Source organism: Balearica regulorum, chromosome 3 (assembly GCF_011004875.1).
Source record: "Balearica regulorum gibbericeps isolate bBalReg1 chromosome 3, bBalReg1.pri, whole genome shotgun sequence".
In the NCBI taxonomy this organism is placed as follows: domain Eukaryota; kingdom Metazoa; phylum Chordata; class Aves; order Gruiformes; family Gruidae; genus Balearica; species Balearica regulorum.
Window position 1 is genome coordinate 60,768,858 of NC_046186.1, and position 26,439 is coordinate 60,795,296.

The 26,439-nt window shown below is 36.7% G+C and overlaps 1 protein-coding gene across 2 annotated transcripts in view; it reads left to right on the forward strand.

Annotated features, from left to right (window-relative positions):
* Positions 1-26,439, forward strand: part of LAMA2 (laminin subunit alpha 2) — a 379,509-nt gene that overhangs the window by 306,967 nt on the left and 46,103 nt on the right. For both annotated transcript variants that reach the window (XM_075748052.1, XM_075748053.1), the window contains 6 exons: positions 6,210-6,312; positions 14,770-14,886; positions 18,222-18,404; positions 21,129-21,283; positions 22,891-23,034; positions 23,954-24,087. In XM_075748052.1, the coding sequence (XP_075604167.1) occupies positions 6,210-6,312; positions 14,770-14,886; positions 18,222-18,404; positions 21,129-21,283; positions 22,891-23,034; positions 23,954-24,087 (836 nt within the window). The remainder of the gene's footprint in view (positions 1-6,209; positions 6,313-14,769; positions 14,887-18,221; positions 18,405-21,128; positions 21,284-22,890; positions 23,035-23,953; positions 24,088-26,439) is intronic.

The window sequence follows — 26,439 nt, forward strand, 5'->3', positions numbered from 1 at the left end:
ATTTAGAGACCCCTGCCACCATAGATCCTTGTGCTGAGATTAGAAAGCCATGCCCCTGTCAGAGCTATGTGTACCTTCAGACTACATCCCCATTTGTTCCTAACTCCTGTTCCTTATTTTTCTTTCCCTTTTTGTTTACTATTCTTCCTCCCTCTGTCTTCCGCCTTTCAGACCCTGCCTATGGCTCAAGCCAACAGCTGCTGCAGGAAAGCTTTGAGTCAGGAGTGTAGGTCATTTGATATCCAGTAAAGCTAGTTGATATTTAACAAATGTTTTGCACACATCTAAAGAACTCCATACCTTAATTAACTCTTCACCCTCTCATTCCATGAAAATGCTCAGAGGCACTTGTCTGCACATAGAATGAACTGTGTGCACCTAACAGAATTCTAGAAATGGAGAATTGTAGGAGGGGAACAGAAAGTTTTATTCATAGAAACTATACAGCTTCTTTTGTGAACTCTGCCATTTTTTGCAGAGAAATCTGATGCTCACTATTACTGCATGCAAATTTTCAGAGGAAAAGAAGAGAACTTTTAAAAATGGGATTGTAAGGTAAAGCCAGCTCTCCAGTCTGACTCATAACAAGGAACTCAGCTCCTTAATGCGTGCGTATACTGTGAGCAGAAAACATTCTGAGCGTAGCCAGAATTATTTTTATGTCAAGTAAAAATAATGGCTGATTTGTGAAATTCGGTCAGAGAGCAGCTGACGTGCACTTCACAAGCACACGGAAACATGAGAAAATGATGGTATAATATGAAATTTCCAGACCCTATATTTGATACAGAAACATACAGATGAATAGAAGCAACTTGTAGTTACAGCACTTGTACATGAATAAAGGTAGCTTGCAGAGACCTACTTCAGTCAAATGGATTATGAGAATAGCAAAAGCAATCACATGCTGTAGAGGTCTGTATTTAGGAGAGCAATAAAGTGTTCTAGCCACTGCACAAAAATTTTAGTATTTTTAGGCTATTTACATTGTCAGCTTCTATTTCAAATAACGCTAATTACTATATTTCTCTCTTGATGAAAAAATTTCATCTCATGCATAAATATGTGCTAGTTCTCTGTAAATAGTTATTTGTTTCACCAGAACTCCTAATTACATTGCATAAAGAACTGTGGATTTTTTTATTTCTCATTCGGATTTAATGCAGGTAACTATCTTTTGCTCCTGTGATGACTCGCAGTGAGGCAGGCAGCTGTTTCAAGGATTGAGTAGGAAAAAAAGACACATACAGCAGTCAAGAAGCAAAGCAAGCAATTACAGTATGGCTACAAAGGAGTATATATCAGACAGTGAACTGGCTGATTATACCATGGAGAGAAAGTGAATAGATAATTTGAAAGGGATGGAGGTGAAGATGGACAATATGATGTAAATAGAGGCAAGTGAGTAGCAAGGAAAGAGACTAAGATATTATTGCGGTGAGGTTTTAAGCACCTCCATTGCATGTATTCATTATTTTTGTTATGAGCTGCATATGTGTAACAGGGGTCTAGTTGATAAAGAAGAAAATGGAGGAAGCCTCCTGCCTTTTAAGTGTAATTGACTCGATATAGAGTAGAGGTAAATTGCAGCATCAAATTGCTGCAGAGCAAGGTATATTTTAACCATTAATTGGTAAATGTTAGGATTGGGGGCCAGATTTAAAATATATGTTAACTGTGAAGTTCAGTCATCATTTCACTATTCTATTTTTTTGTTTTTTATGCAGACTGTTGAATGTTCGTTCATCCTAAGTGAAGAGCTTAACTACTAAGCAAGTAAATCAGGCTCCCTCTTTCTGCAGGCCCTAAGGAACTTATTTGTAGCTGAGCTTCAGCATGAGGGCTGGAGTGCACCCTCACTCAGGGCTGTCTGGAGCACCGTGGTTCAAGCACTCTCCTAGAAGGCAGCATTTGTGGATTTGAGCCCCCTCAGACTGAGAAGTCCCTAGAAACTGTGTCCCCCCTTCCTGAGAAGGTGCTCTTTGGGACCCTGTGTAGAAGACAGAGATCACATCTTTCCCCTCCTTTTCAAAGATGGACCTGTGTTCTCGTCTTTATGAGAGCAGTTGTGGGTGCCTGTCTTCTGTAAAAGACTCTGATCTCCAGATGGTAGCGGGTAGCGGAGAAAAGTGCTGAAGCTCACATGTGTGCCTAAGCCTAGCCTTTCCCATTGACCAGCTGCAATGCTGGGGCAGAGGGAAGAAGGTTTCCCAACAACAGCAAGCTGGTGCATGAACTAGAGATGGCAGGGACAGGATTAAGATTTAGATTCCACCCTGTACATCACTGGAGCAAATAATTTACAAGAACCTTAGTGATATCTCAGGGGTTTTTTGTTTTTTGGTTTGTAATGGGAAAATTACTTTGTTTTCAAATTAAGCTAATGGTTGCTAAAAGCAAGAACGAAAAGATGCTTAAAATCCATCGTGATTACAGGAAGCCTGATAAATTACTGGGAAAAAATGTATTAAAAATATGACAGAAAAATTCCTCCTGAGCTTTTTATGATGGATTTGCTCTCCGCTTTAAAAGCAAAATAAATTTATCACAGATGAGAAATCTCTAGCATTCAAGCAGCTTCAACATCCCATTACTTAGCCAAGGCAGTAACTGAAGAGAGGAGTTTTGTTAACAGATCTGGCTTGTGTCTCACAGATCAGAATCATAGTTTTACACTACATCTTGCAAAAGTGTGATTATTTTTAGGCTTTCTAGAGAGGGCTTATAGGCTAGTAACCAGAACCACAGGAGTCATGTTAGCTGTTTAGGGTTCTAATTCCTTCTTTGCTTTTGACTTACTTTGTGGTGGTACCCCAGCAGTTATGTTGGGTGTCTAGATTTCCTTATGTGGTAAAGGCATAAAGGTGCCTAGCCGCCCTCCTCGTGAGGATGTTCTGAGGTGGAAATCATTCATAACATTTTAGTACTTCAGAATGCTCAGCTATCTTCAGGACTGGTAAAAATGACAGTAGCCCTAACGCCTGCATAGGTGAAACTTCCCAAAATATAAGTGTATGTGAGAAGAAAATAATTTAAGAATAAGGCAGAACTATTTTTAACTGATGTGAATTAGTACTTAGGTCTATAAAATACCTTGTACCTGTGTAAGTTCAAGTATGTGGTCCTCAAAATTGCCCCAGTGCATTTACATCCGTGCTTGGAGCTGTACCTCTGCATGGGACCAAAATCTCCAACATGTCAGCATGTTGATCTGAGCAACATGGTGCCTACTTCATGTTTACATCCATTCATGAACCCTCCGAAAAAATTCCTTTCTGCAAAGTCCCCAGCAACTCTCAGTCTGGTGCGTGTTCAGACCATGCCCAGCACGTGCGGCTGGGGGAGCTGTCTTCACAATGCTGTGACTATGGCTGATCTTATTCAAACTCGCAGCGTGTAACACATTTCCCTGTTAATGTGATAAGTCAGTGATTCACCCAATCATCCCTGGGAGATCTGAAGGGATCTCCTCCATCCCAGGAAAGTGCCATTACCCACCAGGCTACGGGCTGAACTGAAATCTTTCTACCACTCCTGCAGAAGCTGGGCTGTTTGATAAAAACAGAGTTCAAGATTCATTGAAACAGCAGAAAAAGGAAGACAGAGGGGATATTCTTTCTAGATGCTTTCCTTAGCCAAAATTGTCTGCTAATTATCAATTTATAGTTTTTCTGTAATTTGATAGAAGTTTTTCTTTTGATGTTAAACTTTGTTAAAAATTTTGCTAACCCATGGATAGGAAAAAACCGAACCATTAAGGATGATGTATATCTTCAGTGGCAGCATTTTGCATTATATTATTATAACAGCATTTATGTGCCTAAACCATGATTGAGATTGCATTGTTTGGATACATAATGAGATCCCACTTCTGCCAGAAGATGCTACAAGCTGTTCAAGCTGCATAGTTTGCATGGGGAGGGAAGGGGTTGTGACAGAAAGCAGAGGGTGAGGAAGGTACTATCCTCAGGTTATGGACACTCTGAAAGAGGCAGAATTAGAACAAATCAGATTCCAAAGACCCTGCAATTTTCCTTTTTTCTTTTTTTCTTTTTTTCTTTTCTTTTTTTTTTTTTTTTTTTTTACAACAAGTATCCTGATTTAGAAAGTAATATCAAAGACCCTTGGTTGTTAGTCTTATTAAATCATAAAGGGGCTCATCATGACCCAGGCTTGCCACAAGGACACAAACTCACCTCACACAAAGCCAGAAAATGTTTGGTTTTTCATTATTGACTTCATCATAACTCAATGTCTTATGAGCCACAAGAAAAGCTAGCATAAAAAAAAAGCATGTTTTGCATCAGATGTCTTGATTAGTCCTCCCTGTCAGAATTATTTTAAAATAACTATAAAATAAAGCTTTTAATCGGTACAAGTGTATTTGTCTCTGAAGGGGCTTTTCTAGTATTAACTTTATGCTGAAATATTTTCCTGACTAATTGTCAGCCCATGCCCAATTATTGTTCCTGATTTGATGAACTACTTGGTTTTGCATTGTAAATCTGACCTTCCAACTTCAATGTATTGAATTGTATTACTGCTTTAACAGCCAGTAAGCCATGTGTAGTCTTTTAATAATAATAATAACAATCATTATTTTGGAAGTCCATGGTCACAGAGTGATCATACCCTGGGATCTGTTGCTAATGGGCAAAGGAATAGAAAAGTATCATCTGATTTGACAGGTGCATCTGCCACAAAATCTGGCCAAACATTCTTCCTTCAGGGAAAGTCTTTTGCTTAATTGGATAGTCTTCTTTTTTCTAGGTTTATATGTATTTTTCTATTACCAATGATACTTGTGTTATCTGATACAGAAAACCTATAAGAAACTAATTTTTTTCAGCTTTTGAATGTATAGTTTCTGTTGATGTTGAAAGGAATTTGTGTACACAGTTTAATATTTCATATGAGCTTGGAAACATGGCAGTCATGTGGACCTTACTTCTTAAAATCACTTAGCCTATGATGAAAGCTAAGCATACATTTACATCCCATATGAATACAAGGAATCTTTAATAGCTATATCCCTGTGACATGGCAACATATGCCATGAGATATCTTGTAACAAAAAAATTCATTCTGAATTTTGAAGGTATCCAAAGCATTCCCTAAGATTTTTAAAAGAAAAGGAAGTGGGCAAGTCCAAGCTATGGTTTTTACAGTGGCATCAAAACCCAACAAAGATTCAGTAGTCTGAGAAATATCACCTCTGGGCTTACTCATTATATAAATAATGAATAGCAGTAATAACTGTGTTATTTAATTGACACCAGTTAATTTTTGAGTATATGTATCTGCCCTGGAAAATGAAAAGTAGCTGCTTATTAATTACATACTAGTTACAAGGCTGTGACCCATGACTAATATAGAATGTTATCTGGCTGTCAGGAGTATTCTCAAAGAAATGTATTCAGTACGATGTGTGACCTGAGTTCAGTCTTCCAAACTGAACAGTGAGTGGTTCAGAACCTAAAGCATTTCCTACCAACTGAAAATACTAATCTAATTTAGAAAAATCATTCCATCTATTGATCAATCTCTGCACTGAAGATAGAGATGGATGTTTTTCAAAAGAAAGATCTTTAAGCAGCATGATATGATGAAGGATGTTTATTTAGTAATAAAACTCTTTCAGATTAACTGCAGTTTTCCCTTCTTTTTTAAGCTCTATTTCTTTTATATCATATTTTCTTTACTGACCTAGCAATTACAATTCTTGAATTTAACCACAAAGGCATCTCTGTTGTTGATATTAGAATGTGGATCATCAGCTCCAGTCTGGCTTCTAAAGGTACTGTAGCAGCTATTAGGGAGAAATACTGTATTGCATGGTGTTTTGGCCATAGCTGGAGGGAGAAACCTGTGCTCAAGTTTAAATATCTTTTTGTGTGTTTGTTTTGGACAAAGTTTTGCTCCTAGAGTCAAATCTGTTTCTTTAACACCAGAGACATTTTCTCTTTTTATTAAAGTCATCGCTGGTATTCCAAAGGAGATTTGGCTTCCCCTAAAAACTAAAGGAAATTAATTAGAGAAAAAATAATATTTTTTGCGTCTTGTAGGCCGAATATAACAGCAGTGGGATATAATTCTGCGCACACTGAAGTTCACTTTAAATATAGATGATTGTTCACTTAGATCATTTTCATGTATCTTTTACGACTTCATACTTTCCTGTATGTATGACACTGCTTGTTTGTCTACAGACATCTGGTCCTCGAGGATCATTGAAGGATGGCGCCAAGAGCTCACTTCAGAAGAGCTTCAGGGTCCTTAATGAAGCCAAGATGTTAGACAATGATGTTAAAGGTATGTGCAATATATGCCATTCAGGCCCATTAAATACAAGAAAAACATTGTGAGACCACTGTACTTCCGGTATGAAGAAGCCATATCAGTAGAAAAAAGTATAATTTGCTATATCTGATTTGAAATTGAATAATGTATCAATGAAAAGGATTCTCCTGTTTTGGGTCCAGGCATTATGCAGGGGTGCTTGTCCCTTCTGTCCGTTTCTCAGACAGGAAGGCTGAGGAGGATGGAGCCTTGGTCGTTTCTTACTAACTACAGTAAGAGCAAGAGTAAGTGGGGAGGAGAGGGGAATGGAAGTACTGGTTTTGATTTACTAAATGCTCTAGCAGAAATTGCCAATATTCTATTCTAGCCAATATAGAAGCAGGGCTTGCAATGCCAGTCAGAGGCACCATATCTCTTCAGGATGCTTATGGGATTGTGCCAGAAAAGAGAAGCATGATGAGGTAGAATGGAGATGTTTGCCAAACAGTAACGGGAGGGAATTGCTTAGTGTTTTCTATAAAAAATGAAACTAAAAGTATGTCTCTAGAGAAAAATTATTATTTTCACACACAAAAACAATTTTCTTTGTTCCTAAAGCATAAATACATGTCTAAATGCAGCTCAAATGATAAAGTTTGTAGATTCCAAACCAAATACTTTGGTTTCACAGTGAAAAGTAAAACATCTTTAATTTCTAGTCAATATTTTCCACTGGGGAAAAAAAAAGGATTTGGACTATGCTGTTTGGTGAGATGTAAAAGCTGGTAATTCAGATCAGACGGTGCTCTTATAACATCCTTAGTATTTTCTCATTAATAAATTAGAGTGTTATTGGTGAATGCCATAGCGTGAAAAGGTAGGACAGTAGTCAGCATGGTGCTTCACACATACGCGAATAATTAGCTGCAGAAATGCAGGATGAGGAGCAATTGTCTGGGTAGCATTTCTCTAGAGGGAGACTAAAGAGAAGCATGGATCATGTGCTGGGTAGGGGTGGAAAAGGCAGATGTCACAGAGGAATGCATGAATAGGAGCGTGGCTTTCCAAAACACATGAAACAATCCTTCCACTCTGTTGAGGGTTCCTAGAGCTTTAGCTAAGTTACTGGCTACAATTGCGGGGCCTGAACTTCATGAGGGCTGAGGAGGTTTACAGAGAGTCCTGAAGACTTTATGAAGATGAATTGGAGATCTAGGGGAGGAGAGATGAGGAGAAAAATTGAAATTAAATTTGTAGACTGAAAAAGAGACAGTTGAGTAGGGACTCAATATTTTTCATTTATGTCAAGGTTTTGCCAAAGAAGATGGGACTAATGTATCTCAAATGCACTGATACAGATCATGTATTAGCAAAATCTTCCTTGTAATTAAAATACAGAAGTATTGGAATTGATTACTGAAAAGATTAGGGAGATTTGACCATTGAAGCTCTTTGACAACAGCTTAGACAAACATCAGTGAGGAACAACTGTCGGTCGGAAGGAGAAAAATGATCTTTGGACAAACATCTGTTCTGAGCCTATGATTCAATGATCTTCTGATCATTGCAACCAAAAGCAGTTTATTTCTTGCGTCTTTATCCAGACAGATTGTTTTTTAGGTCCTCTAAGAAAATACTTATTGCAGCACTAATGAAGCATCTGTTTAACAGTACTCAACACTTCTTTCGCCACAGCAGTCTTAGAAAGGAATTGAAAAAATAATTCATTTCAACTAAACCTGAGGGGAAATAAGCCTGATACAATTATCCACTTTCAAGTAGGCCAACACTGAGTTTCACACATCTGCCTTTGTGAAAAATGTTAAACGTTACTGCTTTAATTGCTTTGTTTTTACATATAACAAAGCAAGCAACTTAGGAGCATACAGTGTTTGTGCTGCTGGTATAGTAAAGTCTGAGAGGAGGATCAATTAACTGAGTCCTCCATACAACTGTTTTGAAGGTCTTTCATCCAAATAGTGAGTAATATTTTGATTAGTCTAGACAGAATAAGTTCAAGTTCATAACTTTGTGGTTTATTCCAAATTAGTACACTGTAATCCCCTCCCTTTTGTTGTGTACATTTTGAGAAGCTTGTGTCCAGTCACTGTAGTTTTTGAAAAATTCTTTCATACTAGGTACATTATAGTTTAATCTTATTTGATTGCCTGAAGCTATAGTAGGGTTAACCTGGAATTAACCACAAGAATGGGAAAAGCATAACACTTGAAAACCTTTGTGAGAAAACAGATTTAGGACTTGGAAGAAATAAAGATGAGGAGAGGAAAACAGCTATGATATGGTATTTTTTTTTCTCATCATAGGATCTGAAAATCAAGCTGAGGTGGTTTTTGGGATTTTTTGTTTTTTTGTTTGTTTCATGCATCAGAACTAGAAAAAACACACACAGTAAATATTCGAGGTTGAGATTTAAACTGCTTGTCACAGAGATGATGCCTGAAGCTTCCCTGTCATGCTAGAGTGGTTAAAATACTTTTTATTAGAAACAAGACAGATTTTTATAGTAGAGTCTAGACTTTCAGGTTTTAACATAGAAAATTTTCATTGGTCTCCTGGGAGATGCATTACAAAAAGCATACAGCATGAAGGATGAGATCCATACAACTTAGAGTCATCTTTTGGCTATGACTACACTTTCATTTAGTTTTGGCAGCTCTAGAATTTCCACTGCAGAGATAGTTAACAAGTAAACGTAATGTTTAATAACGTCATAAAGCACAGTGTTTCATAGGGTCATTAATTACATTTCACTGTCATAGACTGACAGTTAAAAACATTATTTTCTTGCAGCAGCTCAGAGAAAAAAATGTGTCTGCAGTTAGTAGTAAATCTTGGATGTGTATTTAGGGTGTTCTTTATTGCGACTCTTTACTGCCAGATTCAGTACAGATTTAGGGCTGGAGGGGCATGTTTCAGTAAATATGTTACAGAAAGTCACAAGACTGCAGAGGAAGGCCAGTGTGCAATTTAAGTAGCATGGCTGAAGTAGGACAAATAGGGATGCTGTTAGTGCCCTTTTCTGGAATGGAAACTGCTGCAGTTTGCCGTGGCTAGTGTCTAGGAAACGTTAAATCGGCGGTGCTGCCTCTTCCCTGCTGCAGCATTCCTCTGAGCAGACTAGACGCCCAGAGTGGAGTCCATAGCTTGGTGTGCTCCCCGGGCAGTTATAACGGAGTGATCGTGTTCCAGAGAGCACAGTGCCCTGTTTTCAAGGACAAAATAAAATAGTGTCTGTACTTGGATATATGTCAGTTCCATGTGCCCACAAGACTGTCAGATTTAACCCTGAGAAAAGATGTATTACAACCTCAATAAGACATTACTTCCGAGATTTTTTTTAAAAAGTATATTATTCTCCCATTTTACGCCAGTGAGAATTTAAGTTGATAGCAGTTTCATAACTCAGAACTGAAGGTCTAAACAGTCTAAAGATACATAAAGCAATCCTGATGCAAGCAGGGAGCAGTGCTTAAAATGCATGCATTAGATCTTTGTCTATGTTCTTGCCCCATACTGTACTTTTACAGTAAAGGTAATAAGACAGGGCTTTCTTAATGCTCTCTGATATGTCTTAGATTTGAAGTGCTTCACACAGACAAACATTCTGAAGTTTTCACAGTACGCCTTTTTGCGTCTGATAAAACATGCTCATGCTCCACAGCATGACCCAAAGAGATCAGTTAACATTGTGCCCAGAATGCAGATGCATAAGAAGAAATTGCAATGATAGATTTATTTTTTTCCCCACCTCTCTTTCGCTCCAAAGGGGTGATTTTATTAGTATTATGAGCATAATCCCTTCTGGATGTCTTGGTGTTTCCAGGACAGAAAGTGAGAGTTGAATGTAAAAGTAATAGAACAATATTTTTTTTACGATTCTTACAAAGCCATCCTGTTCAGAGTCTCGACTGGAAGTGAAGAATGGATGATGGGCACTCAATAAAGATCTAGTAGATAGAAGTAATCATTAGTTTAAAATTTCTCTGTCCGCACTACCGATAGTATATTAGTTAAAGTAATGAAGACCCATAAGCCACTCAACTAATAGACACGCCAGAAATTCAGGCTGGGCTGTGATGGAGGTGGGAGTGTTTTCTTGCTACATTATGACATTCCTCTGATTTGTGGCCAATTACCCTAGTTATAAAATGGCTGTTAATCACGGAAATGTTTTATATTACCACCAAAAACTGCTGAAACAGTCCTTACAAAGCAAAGCTGCTGACAGAAGCTATTAAAATGGAGATTTAGTCATTTCTCTCTCTGTGGGGCTAGGAGTAAGAAGGAATAACCCTGGTGGGAGAAGCAAAATCTGTATGTAGTGCTCTGGCTAAGAAGGAGGTTTGAAATTTTGGCTACAAATGAGTGAATGCTGCTGCCTGCCAGCCTCATTCTCTCTGTGCCTTGAGGGATTTTCAGTTTGCCAGGAGCAATTTTTCTTCCTTATAATTTTGAATTTACTGTTTTAAAAATATACTTGCCCCACTGCAGATTTGAAACTATATACAGACTTTGTCAAAACTGATCAATGAAAAGCAAAAATAAGATGTATAAATTCCTCTTCAGCTGGAGACTGCTGAAATTTAGCTCATGTCATTTCTTTTCCTTAAGAATTGACAACTTGAGGGGGACCTGTCTTGTCTGACAACATGTGAATATTTTTAGTTAAAACATTTTCCAGCTGATAGGCACAGCTAAATCCCTTGTTTGTGTATTCTCCTCTGCTTTGCATTTTTGCTGACCTGGCGTATTGCATTCAGCAAATTATTGCATTGGTTTGATGACCAACATAATATTCATACAAAAACTGCAGTCAGTGCTGAAAGTAGTCTTTTTAAAAAGTTAACCATCATTAGCTGCATTTCTCTAGTTATATCTCTTTCCCCTGTTTGTTCCTAATGCCAGTTTCCAAGTCTTGTTTGTTTAAACGGAAAACAGTGTGACCCATCTTCCTCTTTATAGGATGAGACTGTGAGGAGCAAGAATGCTCCATGGAAGAAGCAAAACAAAGGTAACAGAGAGGAATGTGTCTAACTGCCAGCTTATTTGTAAGCATCCAGTCAATAAAAACAGCTGCATATGTTGCTCCTTGATGGATTTCCACCTTTATTCCAGTTTTGGGGGATATGCATTGGGTAGCATAGCCCTGTCATACCTTCTTGGACAGTTTCACATGGAAAACTGCATTTGGTCATACTATCAGAAGACATCTGTTTCCACTGGCATTGCAAAGGTGGCACACCATCAGTAATTAATCAATGCCACCTATGGATGTGATCTGCAGACACTTGTAAATACTCGTCTCTTGTAAAAATAGATCACTGCATATAAATGGTAATTAACTGAGCTCTTAAGTGAGTTCTTAATGAAACATATGAGTGTAGGGATTTTTTTATTACTTTCATTTGACTTATTTCTGTTTATTCACTTAGAGGGAAAAGGGATGGTGCTTTATTCTGTAATGCTGTGTTTAACCATAGAAATATAAACAGAAATTGAAAATCTTTGTTCATGTTAACCAAGTCAGAAAACCTAAAGGTCCTTCAGGATCCTGCTTACTCCTTAGGGTTTAGTTTCAGTGATACATTAATAGTTTTGTTGATTTGAACAATAAACAGTGCATTGATTGGCATCCCGTGCCGTCTCCGTGCAGAGCTAATCAAGTGTAAACAGGATTGAGAGACATTTCTGAGGATACTCCTTAACCTACACTTTAATGTCAATTGACAGTGCCTGACATCTTTCTGTGCAGACCCAATAACCTCTTCCAAGTCAGATAAGCTGTGTAGCTTGGAAAAACTCAGACTGTAGCTGCCTATATTTTGTCCAGCTGCTATGATTAACTGGAGGATCTCAGGCCTTCAAATCATAGCTCCACCATTTTTTGTAAATGCTAATAATTAAAGGCTGGGGAAAAGCTGAAGTGAAGTCAGTTCAGTTTGTGATTCATACACAAAATTAGCTCAGTGTTTAGTGAAGAGGACATCTAGATTACAGGATGGGAAGTTACCTTAAAATATAACTTCATGTTAATATCACTATGCAAAAGGAACAATTTCCTTGAAAAGCTGAAATGGGCCTTAGTATTTCCTCACATCTCTTTGTGTAAGAGCCTCCCTTGGGGCACTTATTTATGGCTTTATTATTGTAATATTTTTAAAAATACAGTTAAAATGTATTAGAGGAATTAAAAGAAAAAATATTAAACAGGTGGAGTCTCAGTATTCAATTTCAGGAGTTCTAAGGAAATTTCCCTTATTAAAATCCATAAAAATCAGTTTGCTGCTATGGTTACAAAGCTGAAAACAGAAGTCTGGAGACATGATTCTTCAGAAATATAACCGGGGATAATTAGCATAATGTTGGATCTGGCAGAGTAAAGAGGAGAAAAAGAGATAATTTAAGACTATGCAACAAAGTTAGTACACCACCACTGGAAATTAATCAAATATCTCAGAAATATTAACACACTTTATAAACATTAACATTCCGAAAGGCACCAGAGACACCAAGGAAGTATCAGGCAGACCATAATTTCAAAATTAAATGGAGGAAATTAAAACAGTTTTGTTGGTATTACTGCTTAACGAGAAATTAACTCAGATAAAGTCCCAGAGCATTTAAGACCAGAATCTCATGAGTTCATCCTAGTTTAACATCACATTACCAGTAGCCTCATTCATCAGTGGAGACAAAACCTCACATTTAAAAATAAAGGTGTTTTTGAGGAGAAGGATGATCTTATAATTTAAATTATTCTTCCCAACTTTAGTGTTAACTGTGCCTCTTACAGTTCACACTGATGTCCTGTTCCTCCGCAGGTCATTTCGCAGGAATTAAGGCTTACCTCCAGGCACTCCTGCAGTCCTATGTGTTAATCTAATTTAGATAAAGCAAACAGATTTCTTCCTGAATGACATTTCAAAGGGTCTAACCACAGAAGTATGATTCTCACTTAAATTTCATCCACTATTTCAGTCTTGCTACAGTCTTGGAAAATTTAGTTAATGATTTCTTGTAGGTAATACACATTTTGTTTGATTTTTCTCATTACAAATTGCTCCTTGCACATCTAATTTTAAGAAGCCTTGCATTTTAGAATTTGTGGAACATGAACCACAATCCCTCATTTTAATCTATTATTCTGTTTATTCTCTCACACAAGGGTTACAGCCCTGATGCTGCTGAAGGTGCTGGAGTACCAGTGATACATCTAATTATTGTATCTTTATAAAAAGAGATGTTTTTTGGTTTTGACAAGTATGTGACTATAATTTACCAAGAAATCTCATCTCCACTATGTTTTCCTATCCCCCAGTATCTACTTGGATAAGTATCCAAAAACTAGGTGTTTATTTTCAATAATCTGTCACATATCTGAAGGTCACAGTTATTCTTTGTATCCTAAACTCCTTTTCTACAAATTATTCTCCTCTTCCTGCTATCAAGCACAGTGATGTTGAATTAGTTTCCCAATAGGGCATGCCTTTAAGGTAAGAAATTACCATCTGTCTGTTCCAAAGAGTTCCATATTGATACAAAGAAATGATGAAAAATGCCCCCTAAGATAGTAGTTCAAGCATTAACTTAGCCTTTTCTTTGCCAAATTTTACTTCTAAATTTTGAAATAATGTCTGTTTAAATAGCCATAAAACTTAGCTGAAATCTCACTTTTGACAGTGTGAAATATTATTGCTATGCTAGATACTGTTCCAAAAATCTGCATAATTATTATTCAAAGCGACTGCTGAAGAATAGGAACTTACCTGTAAAGGACAACACCAGTTTCATCTGTAATGTACCGAATATGACATATCTGTGCCTTTGATTTGTACTAGTTCTTCAGCTTGAACAAATTCTTAGCTTTGAGTTTTATTTACTAAGTAAGTGGGCTTTTTCCATTTACTAGGGTGATCTTTTGTGTTTTCCTCAGATGTTATGTCAACGTTGGTTATCTTTGAGAAAATCCAGGAGAACTGGGCTCTGGCCAGTCTAATTGCAACAGTAAGCTGACCAGATCGATCTTGCCTCTTTCACACTATGTTCAAATCATTCATCCCAGACAACCTCCTTAAGAAGAAAATTTCAGTAGCACCTTAATCTAGGAATCAAAGCTATGACTAAACATCACACTTGTTGAATCTATCAGCGGGTCATTGTGTGAATTTGCATAACTCATGGCATCTGTGATTGTAATTTTTTTTCTTTCCTCTGTACACCTTAGGAAAGCCCTACATATACAACAGTACAAGAAACTCAAGCTTTTAGATACCATGGAAGTAGGGATCTTAAAGAAACAGAAAATTATCAGTGAACCCTACAACTGGTTTTACTGGACTTCCTTATTTACACAATATAATAACTTAATGATAAATGGCTTGCTCATTATTATGCATTTTAAATTATGTGCAAAGAAAGCATAGTGGAAAAAAAGAGTTAAAGCTTCTGTACTATGTGCACTTTTTCTAGAAAATGGGGATAACTTGGACAGGATGCAGAACAGGCTGAAAGATGCTGATGAGAAGAATTCCATTCTCCTGAGAGCTTTGAATGAAACCTTAGGAAAGCTGTCAGCCATTCCTAACGGTAAGCTGGAAAAGTGCTGCAACACTTGACTCGTCCCGGCTGTTTTGTTTCATTTTCCATCACTTAACATCTGTCTGATTAATCTTTGCCTGTGTCCACGCTGTGTCCACTTTGACCCTTGGCCGCTGTAATAAGAGGAAGTTGAGCAATGTGGGAGAGAGAACTGAACTGAAAACAGATAAATGGTATCAGTTTGTATTTTGGCTTGGTAAAAGGTGCCATCCTACTGCAGTTTGCAAAAGGTTTCAGAAAGAAAAGAACTATGATATCAGGAATTATGATACAATCTGAGACAGTCTTTTCTTTAAAAGTGAGAAGTCTTTTTATGAAACTACTGTTTAATGAACCATTATAGTTTAACCAGTATAATTTAATCCAAGAAGAGCAGACTTACTGACTTTACAGAAAAAGCAGGATGAAATTTGCTGGGGGTTTTCTTACCTTTCTACCACACTCTTACTGATTTATGCTGCAGTATTGTTTCCAGTCACTCTTTGGTGTTGTATATCTTTTTTTGGCTGTAGATTGCTTAGAACTGGGACAGGCTTTCCTCAATGAACTCTGAAGTGCTGTGCACATTCGTAATTCTATATAGCTGAAATTTTTTTAAAAAAAATCTGTCATACTCATTAAAATCCCAGAGTTCTGCAATGTTACCTACTTTGTATTGTGATAGCAAGAGACAGGGAGCTATGACATATAGCTTCATTATAATGGACAGTGATAAACTGAATTGTTGTTTTAGAAAATAAAAAGGTTTTTATCAATGTAATTTGCTATGACTTTTCTCTCAAAGGAGCACTTTACAAACTGAAGATATATCTTAAGAAAAGTCTCTAAAGTAAATCTATATTCTGTCTGACTTGTGATGGTCTGGAAGGTTCAGACTGCAAGTAAAAACTTGGTGTGAAAAACAGTTTACTATTCATCTTGCACATTGTCGTGGCTTTAAGATTCCAGATAACTCAAAAGTTTTGGTTTGGATTTAGTGATCCTTGAAATCAGGCATTCACCAAAATTCGTTTTAATATGTCATGATCATCTTATGCCATTTCCCGGGTTTTGGCCACAGGTATTGACATGACTGTTAATCCTCTTGTGCACAGACGGATGTCTCAGTCAAACAAAATGGACCTCTAATGCCAGTTGACCTTAGGACATCATAGAATATTAAATATGAAACAAGTAAAAGAAATATGAAATATGCAACCATTAGCAATGTAATAAACCCTTGTCAGATTAGAGTTACAGGCTGCTTGCTCTTGGGACAAGGACACTCATATAAACAAGTGGATGCATATTAAGAATGAAATTCAGAGCAAATAAATGGCATGGATAAGAAAATGCAGTAAATTAGTTGTCCAGCAGGGAACTAACCAATGAGGATGGGGGAGGAAATGACCCTGTCATATTTCTTGTCCTTCAAGGATTCAAGAAAGCAGAGAGCAGCTTAAGCTAGTAATTCTTGTGTCCATGTTATACTAATACCCAAATAAAAGCAGAAAGATTCAAAATGGGATAGATGGGTAGGTCACCTTAGGACAAGGACCCACATGTGCAGGGATAGGCATAATTTAAAGTGTGGGTGAAAATAAATATAATTTGTGTGACTGATAGAGACAAGTAACACAGTAACTCCAGCTTTCATTCTGCCAGAAAGGTGCATGACCTCTAATAATGGCCTCAAAAAGAGATACTTAGATATGATGAAAAAAGGAAGTGGAAAAAGGCAATCAGAGTTCTCTGTTCTTTCACTTGTCAGTACTGATGATGATAACGGTTTATTAAAGGTTCAGTTGTATTTTCAAGGTATTGTATTTGGAGGCTTTTCAGAACCAAAACTTCAGAAATAACGGTGGAGTTGTTTGGAGCACAGGTGTAATATATCTTCACTCAAGGAAGTAAAAAGGGTCATGTAACTCTCCAGTGTGCAGGACAAACCCACCAATTCTCTATGGCCTTAAGAAGCACCATGTGCTCCTCAGGCCACAGGCTTGGTTGCATCAGATGTTCCACAGAAGGAGAAGGACCTACCTAGGAGACCATTTGGAAACCTATACTGTTGATCCCTTGAAATGGAGAAAATGTCCATGTTTCCCATGTCTTCACACAGTCGTAGAATAAGGAATGTGCAATCTGCTTCAAACAAATGTTGGTATACACTAACCCGTATCCACTATCTCTTAGAAAAGGAAACACAACCTCCTGTGCCTTCCCCACTACTGCAATGCAACCTGTTAACTTCAAGGACTACCACAGGAAGCCCCAGTCAGTATGACAGCTGGCACTATCTCTACATGATTGTTTCAGAGGTGTCCAAACTTCTGAGCTGCACTCCAAAATTCTCATATGTCTGAGGGACATGAGGATAACTTGGAGAACACAAGGGGAAAGCACCTCCAAGCAGGTTCCTGCGAGTCCCACGACTTTGCTGTGGTGTGGTGGTAGAGTGGGAGTTCACATGGGTTTCCTTGCAAGCTGGAGTGTCCACCACAACATTCTCTGCTTGCTCACTTACTCCCATCTGTGGCAATTCAGAAAATTTGGCAGCTCCCTAGCCCAGCACAATGTGTGCTGCTGGCTCATGTAATCCCAGCATGGCAACAGCACCTGAACTGCTCAACAGCTGCATGATAAGTTTTAGAGCAATCCGATTTAATAACACAGGATTTGAATAAATACCAACTTGAATACCTAGCTGACTGTTTTATCATTTATCAATAGCAGAATCAAAAACATTCCAGACTTGGATGATTTCACTCCAAATATAGAACATTCATTTCCATTTTGCAGGCAGAGAGGTGAGGCAGCATTAGACTAATTGTTTTGCTCAAGGTCACCAAGGATGTCTATGGATGTATGTGATTAATTCAGTCAATGAATCCTTGGTGTCCTGATTCACGAGATTATTTGTACGTTTCAGCTGAAACACATGGAGTTAGATTTCTGTACTCTGCACATCAGAACACTGAAAGTCCTATTTCTATTATTAAGTATCAAATATTATATCTGATACTTGATCAGAGGTTAATCAGCAACAACAAAATTGCACAAAAATTTACCTAATAAAAATGATTTCTCCTTTACATACAAATGGAGCTGGAGCATTTTCTCTTCTTTAGGTGCATTTGATGTCTCAACAAAGATGTAAAGGGCCAGATTCTGCAGTCCACACTTACAACTAGTAATGTCTTACTACATGTAAAGTAGGAGCTCTCAAAGAACTACACAACACAATTTAAGATGGTAGAATTTTGACCCAACTTTACTCTTAAGATGTGTGAAGACACTTCTGTACTCTAGGCAATCATTTCATTATCCTTTTGTACCTACAGATACAGCTATAAAGGTACAGGCAGCCAAAGAGAAAGCAGGACAAGCCAACGATACTGCAAATGATGTCCTGGCCGAGATTAAAGACCTCAACCAGAATCTCCTGGGCTTGAGAAACAACTACAGTAAACTTGCAGATGATGTGGCGAAAACTAATGCTGTTGTGAAGGATCCTATCAAGAACAGTAAGATCTTTTTTGGGTTGTTCAGTGGAATTTTTTTTCAATTTGTGGTTTTCATTTTGCATCTCAAAATGAAACAGAGACACTCCAGAATTTCACTCACATACATAGGGTTACTGCAGTATGCTGGAATAAAAGGAATCTCTATCACTTCTATTTTCTGGACTCTATATATAAAAAGGATTTTAAATCTTAAAGACTGCTGCTAGTAGTTGGGGAAGAAAGCTAATGTCAGCAGGATGAACATGTAGTGGATAGATTTATTCTGCAAGATACTTTTTAAAAGTATTTAGGAAGGGAATAATCAAAGATTTTGACTGGCAATTCATCCCTTGATTCAAGCAAAATTCTGCGCAATAACCCTGTCTTCAGACAGTCAGATAATCAGTTCTGGGAGAAATGCATAACTTCTTTCACACACCTTTCTATTTTTGGTCGAACACTGAAGACACTTTTAAGAAGAAAGAGAAAAAGGGGAACCTGTGAATGGTTTTTTGTATGCTTTTTTTTTTTTTTTTTTGACAGTGAGTTCTGTTATCAGATGTGACAATTGCTTTAGCATTTTCACTTTGGTTATGATGGATAAAATTGAATTCTAAATTACAACACATTTTATGGTAGATTACTAGAATGTATCATATAGGAGTATATGGCCAGGGCTGACCGCGAAACCAGAGTGTCTACAAAATTACTGAAGGACTAATTTCTCAGCTAACCTGGGCTCCCCAGATTGTTGTCAGATTGATGAGGCTGAACACCTAAAATCATGCAGTTTAGGAGGTTGTCATTTTCATTCTATGGAGAAATACCCTCTTCAAATTGTAGCTGTACCAGTGAAAGAAGTTAATCCCAATGGCTGTTTGTTACTGCCTGCCTATCACAAGTCCTGATCCCTCATCAACTGAGATACATCTATGAGCCCCAGGTATAATTCCCACTCAGCAGACTGATCCATACTAGTTTACACAATATAAAAAATAGTTATTAATTGAAATAGTGTGCTTAGATTATGGTGGGTTATGGAATAAGCAGATCTATGAGGTAATGACCTCTGGCAGGCTAATAATAAACAACTGAGAAGTGGCCTAAAAGTGGTAATTTTTTGGCACTACTGGGTCTAGTCTAGGCCATCCGTCCCAGCCCAAGTATTCTAAGACTATGTGTATGTTAGCACTTTAGTTGAGATTAGGAGCGATAATTTAGAAGTAATTTAGACTGGGGTGATTTTCCCCTGTCACCATTATTTGTTTCACATTGAGGAGTGTTCTTAACACTTGCAAACTCTTTCATGTCAGATAAAGCTTAACTGGAAGATGTTCTCCAGAAGTACACTTTTACCACTCTCCAACTGTTAATGGATACTCAGAATACAGAATGAGGTTAAAGTAAATGCAGAGTAAACCACTCCAAATGTATATAGTGAGTAAATTGGCACTCACAACTACATGCTAAAGTAGACATAGCCTCTCTTGTATGTCAAAATTGAGGCTCTGAATTCTTATTATGCAGATATGCAATATATAAAAGGTAATAAATTTTTCTCTAGACTAATCCTGTCCCTTAATTACTTTATATTTGTGTTTAGATCTTAAAATTTTTTTCTTACATTATCTTCTGGTTTTTCTCTTTTCTTTCTCTCCATATCTTGCCTACAGAAATCAGTACGTACATTTTCTTTCTTGCTGCTTTTATTGTGCCTTTTCCAGTAAAGAATGATTCACTGCTTACCACCAAAGCTTCTGCATGGTGCTCTATGTTTCACATTCATTGAAATAGTTAAATTGTTACTTTTTGAAGGCTCTGAGATAATGTGACTTGGTAACTAGTTTCACTTATGTGAAACCTTAAGAAGCATCTTGAAGGTTTGGTATCAGTGTCTGGGTAACTATTCGAAAAGTAGATATCCAGACTTTCATGCTTTGTCTAAGCATTATTATTATCATAATCATTATCATCATTATCATTATCATTATTCAATATACATTCTTCTTGTAAATGCAGGTTTGTCCCTTTCAGTGTCATCCACACAAACCCATACCCTCACGCTAGTCAAGTGTTGCAATCCTTAAATCTACTATAGAATTGTCAAGGAGAGGCCATTGTTCACTGCTTGTATGTTGAGAGGCACAAAAAGTCATTTGAAGCTTAGAGAGAAAGAGAGAACAAATAGCCTTGTGAAGTTATTAAGTTCACCTGAAAAAAAGTAAAATATTTGCAGTTGCGTATTTCAGTACGCAATTTTTACACTGGTGACGAGAATAAAGCCTTTTTCTAGTTGTGGCAATTTGAGTTAATTCAAGAATTAACTTGAAGTTAATTCTAACCCTGTTTCAGAAGTTACTAATGGAAACTAACCAGTTTTCATTAATCTAGCATTTTTCTTCAGAATTGGAGGGTTTTTTTTAAAAAAAAGAAATATTTCATTCATAACTATTTGTTACAGGAAATGTTTTCCATTATTGTCATCCTGACCTGGAACATAGTTACTGCTTCAAAATCCTGCTTTAACACCTGTGTTTGCTACTATTGCTACTTTAACTTGCTTCTAAATATTCTTAAATTATCTTCTGTTCAGGTTGCGTCCTGGTCTGTGTGTACATCATAGTAGCATATACAATCATCACCTGAGTATTGTGTATGCAGAATTTTCTTGGATTTTGTTATTACAATGTATAATTACTCTCTGACACTATTCTCTAAAACTCTGCCTTGTTCTTTGTTATGAAGTTGCTGATGCAGATTCCAGTATTAAAACCCTAGAAAAGGAAGCAGATCGTCTGCTAGATAAGATCAAGCCAATCAAAGAGCTTCAGGATAACTTAGGGAAAAACATTTCTCAGATAAAAGAACTGATAAACCAAGCTCGGAAGCAAGCCAATTCGGTAAGCTCTCTTTCTCAGTAAGATGACCTTTTGTGTTTTGATGGGATTTTATTTTTTACTTTTCTATTTCTTTTCCACAGGGTGAATCCTTTCTAATTCTAAACATCTGCAAAGAGAGCAAATAATGGAGTATAATTTCTCAGATAAACAGAGAATATTCTGATGATTTTCACTCTGTGTCTTGTTTCTTCATTTAAAACTTACCCTTGTCAAATGGATAACATCTGTAGGAATGTATCAGGAAAGGTTATTATTTAAGAAGTATTGTGGATGATAGTGCAGCAGAAGAGTCACAACATCATTGATTCTTTTGCAAAAACAAAAATATATTTTTTTTGCCTCTGATTTCATTTCATAGATATTTTATTAACTGAGAATGACACCATATCAAACTCACTGAAATTGCCGAATGTGTTTGCTTTTCCCATATTCTTGACTTTCTTTGTCCAGTAGCAGCTCTGAGGACTCAAACTTGAGTTAAGAATATATTTCTAGTCCATGTAATGAGTTTAGAGTCCATCTCCCTGACTCAGTAATACTCTAAATTCAAGGACCAGCTGGTTAATATTAAGGTTATTCAGCTTGTGACCTAATGTAGTAGAGGAAAAAAAATACTTGAAGATGGTACTTAAGAAATGTTCCTGAAAAAAGGTTGGAAAAAGAAATCTACAGAATAATAGGATCCTGGGAAAGAAGTGTATTCCAAATACTCAATGAAATTTGCCCACGATAGAAAGACAATCTGCAGCGATGATATGGTTTTATTACATTCATCTTCTGTCTGAAGGCTTTGAAGTACTTAACTGCTCAGCATTTCTGAGATAGGGAAATTGCAAGTTTGGTCATATAATGGATCTCCTTTTTGACAAAGTTTGCCCTGAGCATAAGGTGATACCATTATGTACACCTACTCTAATACATAAACATGTCTAGCTGGAATTGAAATACCATTGTACTGTCATTATGTCTGTGCTGGCATTATGAAAGCAAACAGTATACTGTTTTTATCTATGCTCAGAGCCTGAGGAGGCTAGCACACATATCCAAGTGCGTATGTCACTCAGCTGTGAAAATGAAACTTAGTTATGAATACCAACTCCATTAGGGAGTTGCTATGTAAAAGCAGAGATAGACACAACTGTTGGTTTAAAAATAATTGTTAAAAGATGTCTTAAATTGGTGTAATCAAAGATATTACAAGGGAAAAAATAGATCATCCTGTCTACCTGAAAGCAATGTGCCTGTGATCGCCTCAGGAGTGCTGCTTATTTTCCTGCTGCATTCTACTTAGAGACTATATTGCTACAATTCCATTGCTGCTCGTGTTAGACCAATATATGTTCTAGCTATTTTTAATCTATACAGTTCATCCTTTCAAATCTGAATGCCAGAAAGAGTTTGTATTTCCTTTTAATAAACAATCCCAGAAAGAAAATTCCATTTCTACCTCCTGTGCATATCCAAGCAACTCCCTGGTACATGTAACACAGAAATGGGAAGAAAAAAAAAAAAGTGTAATATTCTTATAATTATTTGGAAGCATCTATAGTTATTTCTGGAATAATAAGCAGTAGACTGAATTCTTTCTGCTGTGCTTTTTTTTGAAGATCAAAGTGTCCGTGTCCTCTGGAGGCAATTGTATTCGGACGTACAGACCAGAAATAAAGAAGGGAACATACAACACCGTCATTCTAAATGTGAAGACTGTAGTTGCTGACAATCTTCTTTTTTACCTTGGAAGTGCCAAGTTTGTAAGTCTGTCTCCTGCTTTTCATGTCAGGGTTGCTCAATCAAATCAGACTACTGACAAATACAGAAGATGAAAAGGCTTTTTTTTCCTCCTAGAGGCTTCAAAGCAGTAGTAGAGGGCCTAAGATAATGTAGATGTTTACTGTCTTTGGTATTTATATAGGGACTTCTAAAATATGACCAGAAAATATTTTTTGTATTTTTTTATTTTAGCTAGATATGAAATGGGACACTCGTACATGGACTACATTAGAGCTTTAAAATTCACAATACCACCAGGGTAATTTTTGGGTTGGTTGTGGGTTTTCCCTTGGGAATGAAGTAGTTAATCATCTTGCATCTGTCAAAGCTCCTATTTGTTGTAATTTTAAGTCAAGACTACAATTCCAAGCATAATAATGATGAATGATTCAGTTTCCCATGAGCCCTATAGCAGACAGACTTCTAGAATAATCAATAATAATTCAGTAAATGGGGAAAGTATTCTATTATTTGAAACATTTTGACCTATATATTTTATTTATCTAATACAAAATGAAGAGACTAGATGACATCAGGTATTAGCCTAGAATCCTGACATCTTTCTACCATCCAATGGATCTTTTACAAACAACATTACTCTGAGTTAAATCCTTCCCTTGATGGCTACAATATTAACACTTTTGTAAGTCTAGCAGCCATTTACTGAATGTCACTGACAGAAGTCTTTTGCCATCCTTGGCTTGAGATTCCTTGTCTGAACCAATGAAAGCAGGAAAAAGAGAATCTCATTTTAGATTACTGTAAGAATTAATGTTCGTACTTCAGTGTCTATATATGGATTTCTGATGCCTTATTAGACCTTCTGAAATGTGAAGAATTCTGGAAAACTGCCTGTAATTAAAGTATGAGATTGCTTCTATTTTCATATTTTACATGTAGACTGACTTCTTGGCCATAGAGATGCGCAAAGGCAAGGTGAGCTTCCTGTGGGATGTGGGATCTGGTGTCGGACGGGTAGAGTATCCAGATCTGACCATTGATGATGGGTTTTGGTACCGGATTGAAGCTTCTAGGCAAGTACATATTTCACTTGCAATATTTGGTTCAGAAAGAAAAATGGATACGTTTAACAAGTTCTGCTTCTAATCTACTGTCCACAAGTTGGCATACCTCAGGTTTACATGGAAATGTTTGCTACGTTTGAAATATCTTTTTTTTAAAAAAAAAAAAAGATTATGTCATAAATAGGAGAAATTCTAGTTGGGTTTAATGGAAGCTTTTGAACCTGCATCCAATAGTACCAAAACTGTATACACAACAATTACTATTGAAATGTGAACTATTCTGTGTCAAGAATTCATTTTCATCACATATTTCCCCTCTAGCATCAACAATCTATGACTGTTTATATTCCCTTCTGTTTATATATCACCCTATTGATTCTCTTCTTCAACTAGCTTCCTTTTAAATTAAATCAGTTGCAGATTTTGACACTCAAACAGATAACTACTATTCTTTTTTCCTTGAATTTCAAAGAGGAGCACCTTTTCTGAATTTCTAGTCTTGATACAGGGCTGCAAATGCAGTCTGCCATACACCAATATCTTGATTCTTACTCAAAATGCCATGTCCATAAGCAGAAGATCTCTTCAAATTGGAGATATTTAAAAAGATACAGTTTATGAAAACCCAAGGATAAAATGTTGTGGAAAGTTAAACTATACTTTCTACTTTGAAATCAATTGTTGAATGCTTTTGAAGTTTAAAAATACCAATACCTTAATATTCAAATTTCACATTTGTTACTTGAAGCTTATATTTTCCATTCAAATAGCAAACACATGGCATATGGTGTAGTAATTACAGCATAAGGATTACATAACTTTATATCCTTTATCCTCTACTTCTGAACAGATCTTAGTAATTTAGGTAACATCGTCTATATTACAATTTGATATGAACCTCAGTAATTCCTCCTGCATCATTACAGTTAATTTCACATAGTATTAAACATAGAAGCAATAATATAGTCAGAAAATAAGAGAAAAAAGGAGAAAGAAAACAAAGTACTATAATTCCAGTTATATCCATAGCTCTCGGAGGAGGAAATGGTGTCCAGTTTAAATAATTATTTAGTGAAATCACAGAAATCATCCATTCAGAGCAGAGAATTAAATAAAATTATGGCACTGTCTCCAGAAGCAGGCTTAATGAAACCTTATTGCTAGGAAATACGAACTGGGGTACGATATGAATTGTTGAAATCTTCACCAGTTCATATTATGCATACTAAAATAGCTTCATGACACAGTAATGCCAGACTTTCATTTACAAAAAAGCTGCTTCAGCAGAATATGGAGCCAGAACATGGTATAAAAATTCACGCATCCTACAAAAGCACGTTGCCTATTAAGCTGGTTGTTCTGGATGTATAGGATGTGCATGCCATTAGTTTTGAATGAACTGCTGGATCAGCAATTTAGAACAATTACAGCTGCACAAATCTGAAGTACAGAGGAGTGTTTAGGAGAATTACATTACAGAGACATTAGTTGGATTTGTGGGATTAAGATGAAGAATTTGGGACTGATTTTGCATTCTTAAGGCAGACTTCATAAATCATGTACCCTACTGAAGATTCTTCAACTTTGAACATTTTAGTCTATTTAGTAACTCTCCTCTGACTCTGTTCATAAGCTGTTGGAGAGTTTTAGTCATTTCATTCTCTCACTCTTTTTTCTCTAAATTTCTGCTCAGTTCCAGCCACAGACTTTTTTAGCAATCTGACAGGGCCACCAGAACAGCTGGAGCAGGGCATCAAGTTAGGATGGGGACATAAGATGAAATTCTGGCCTTGCTGAATTTTGCCATTGATTTCAGTGGTGACAGCCATTGACGCACGATAATAACAATATGGTAGGTTTAAAGGCTGATAGCAGTTCTTAATCATGGATCCCAAAGGGCCTTAAAAAGAGGAGATGAGGTAGCCCAGAGGTTATGAAATTCTCAAGGTCACTCAGCATACTGACTGAAATCTAAATATGAAAAAGCTGACTGTTGAGTAATGATCAGGGATGTTCAGTTCACTTAACATCTGTGCCAAAATTTCCAGTGTGTTAAGACCAAATTGATAACTAGTGCATCTGTTTTCCAGGGACACCTTTAATTTTCATCACCTTTTTATTTAAAGCATACTAATACTTTGCATTTTATTGTATATGCAGAGGTTATCATGGAAATATTTTAATTTTTTTTTTGTATGGAATTGAAGTAAAATTTGTTTTTTCCTATAGCCTTTCCTATAGGAATTTCCTATACTTTGATGGTACAGGAATTTAACAAATGTCACTTACAGAGTTACTTACCTGCTTATAGAGGCAAATCTGATTTGCAGTAAGAACAGCAATCAATCAAAGTATCAATTA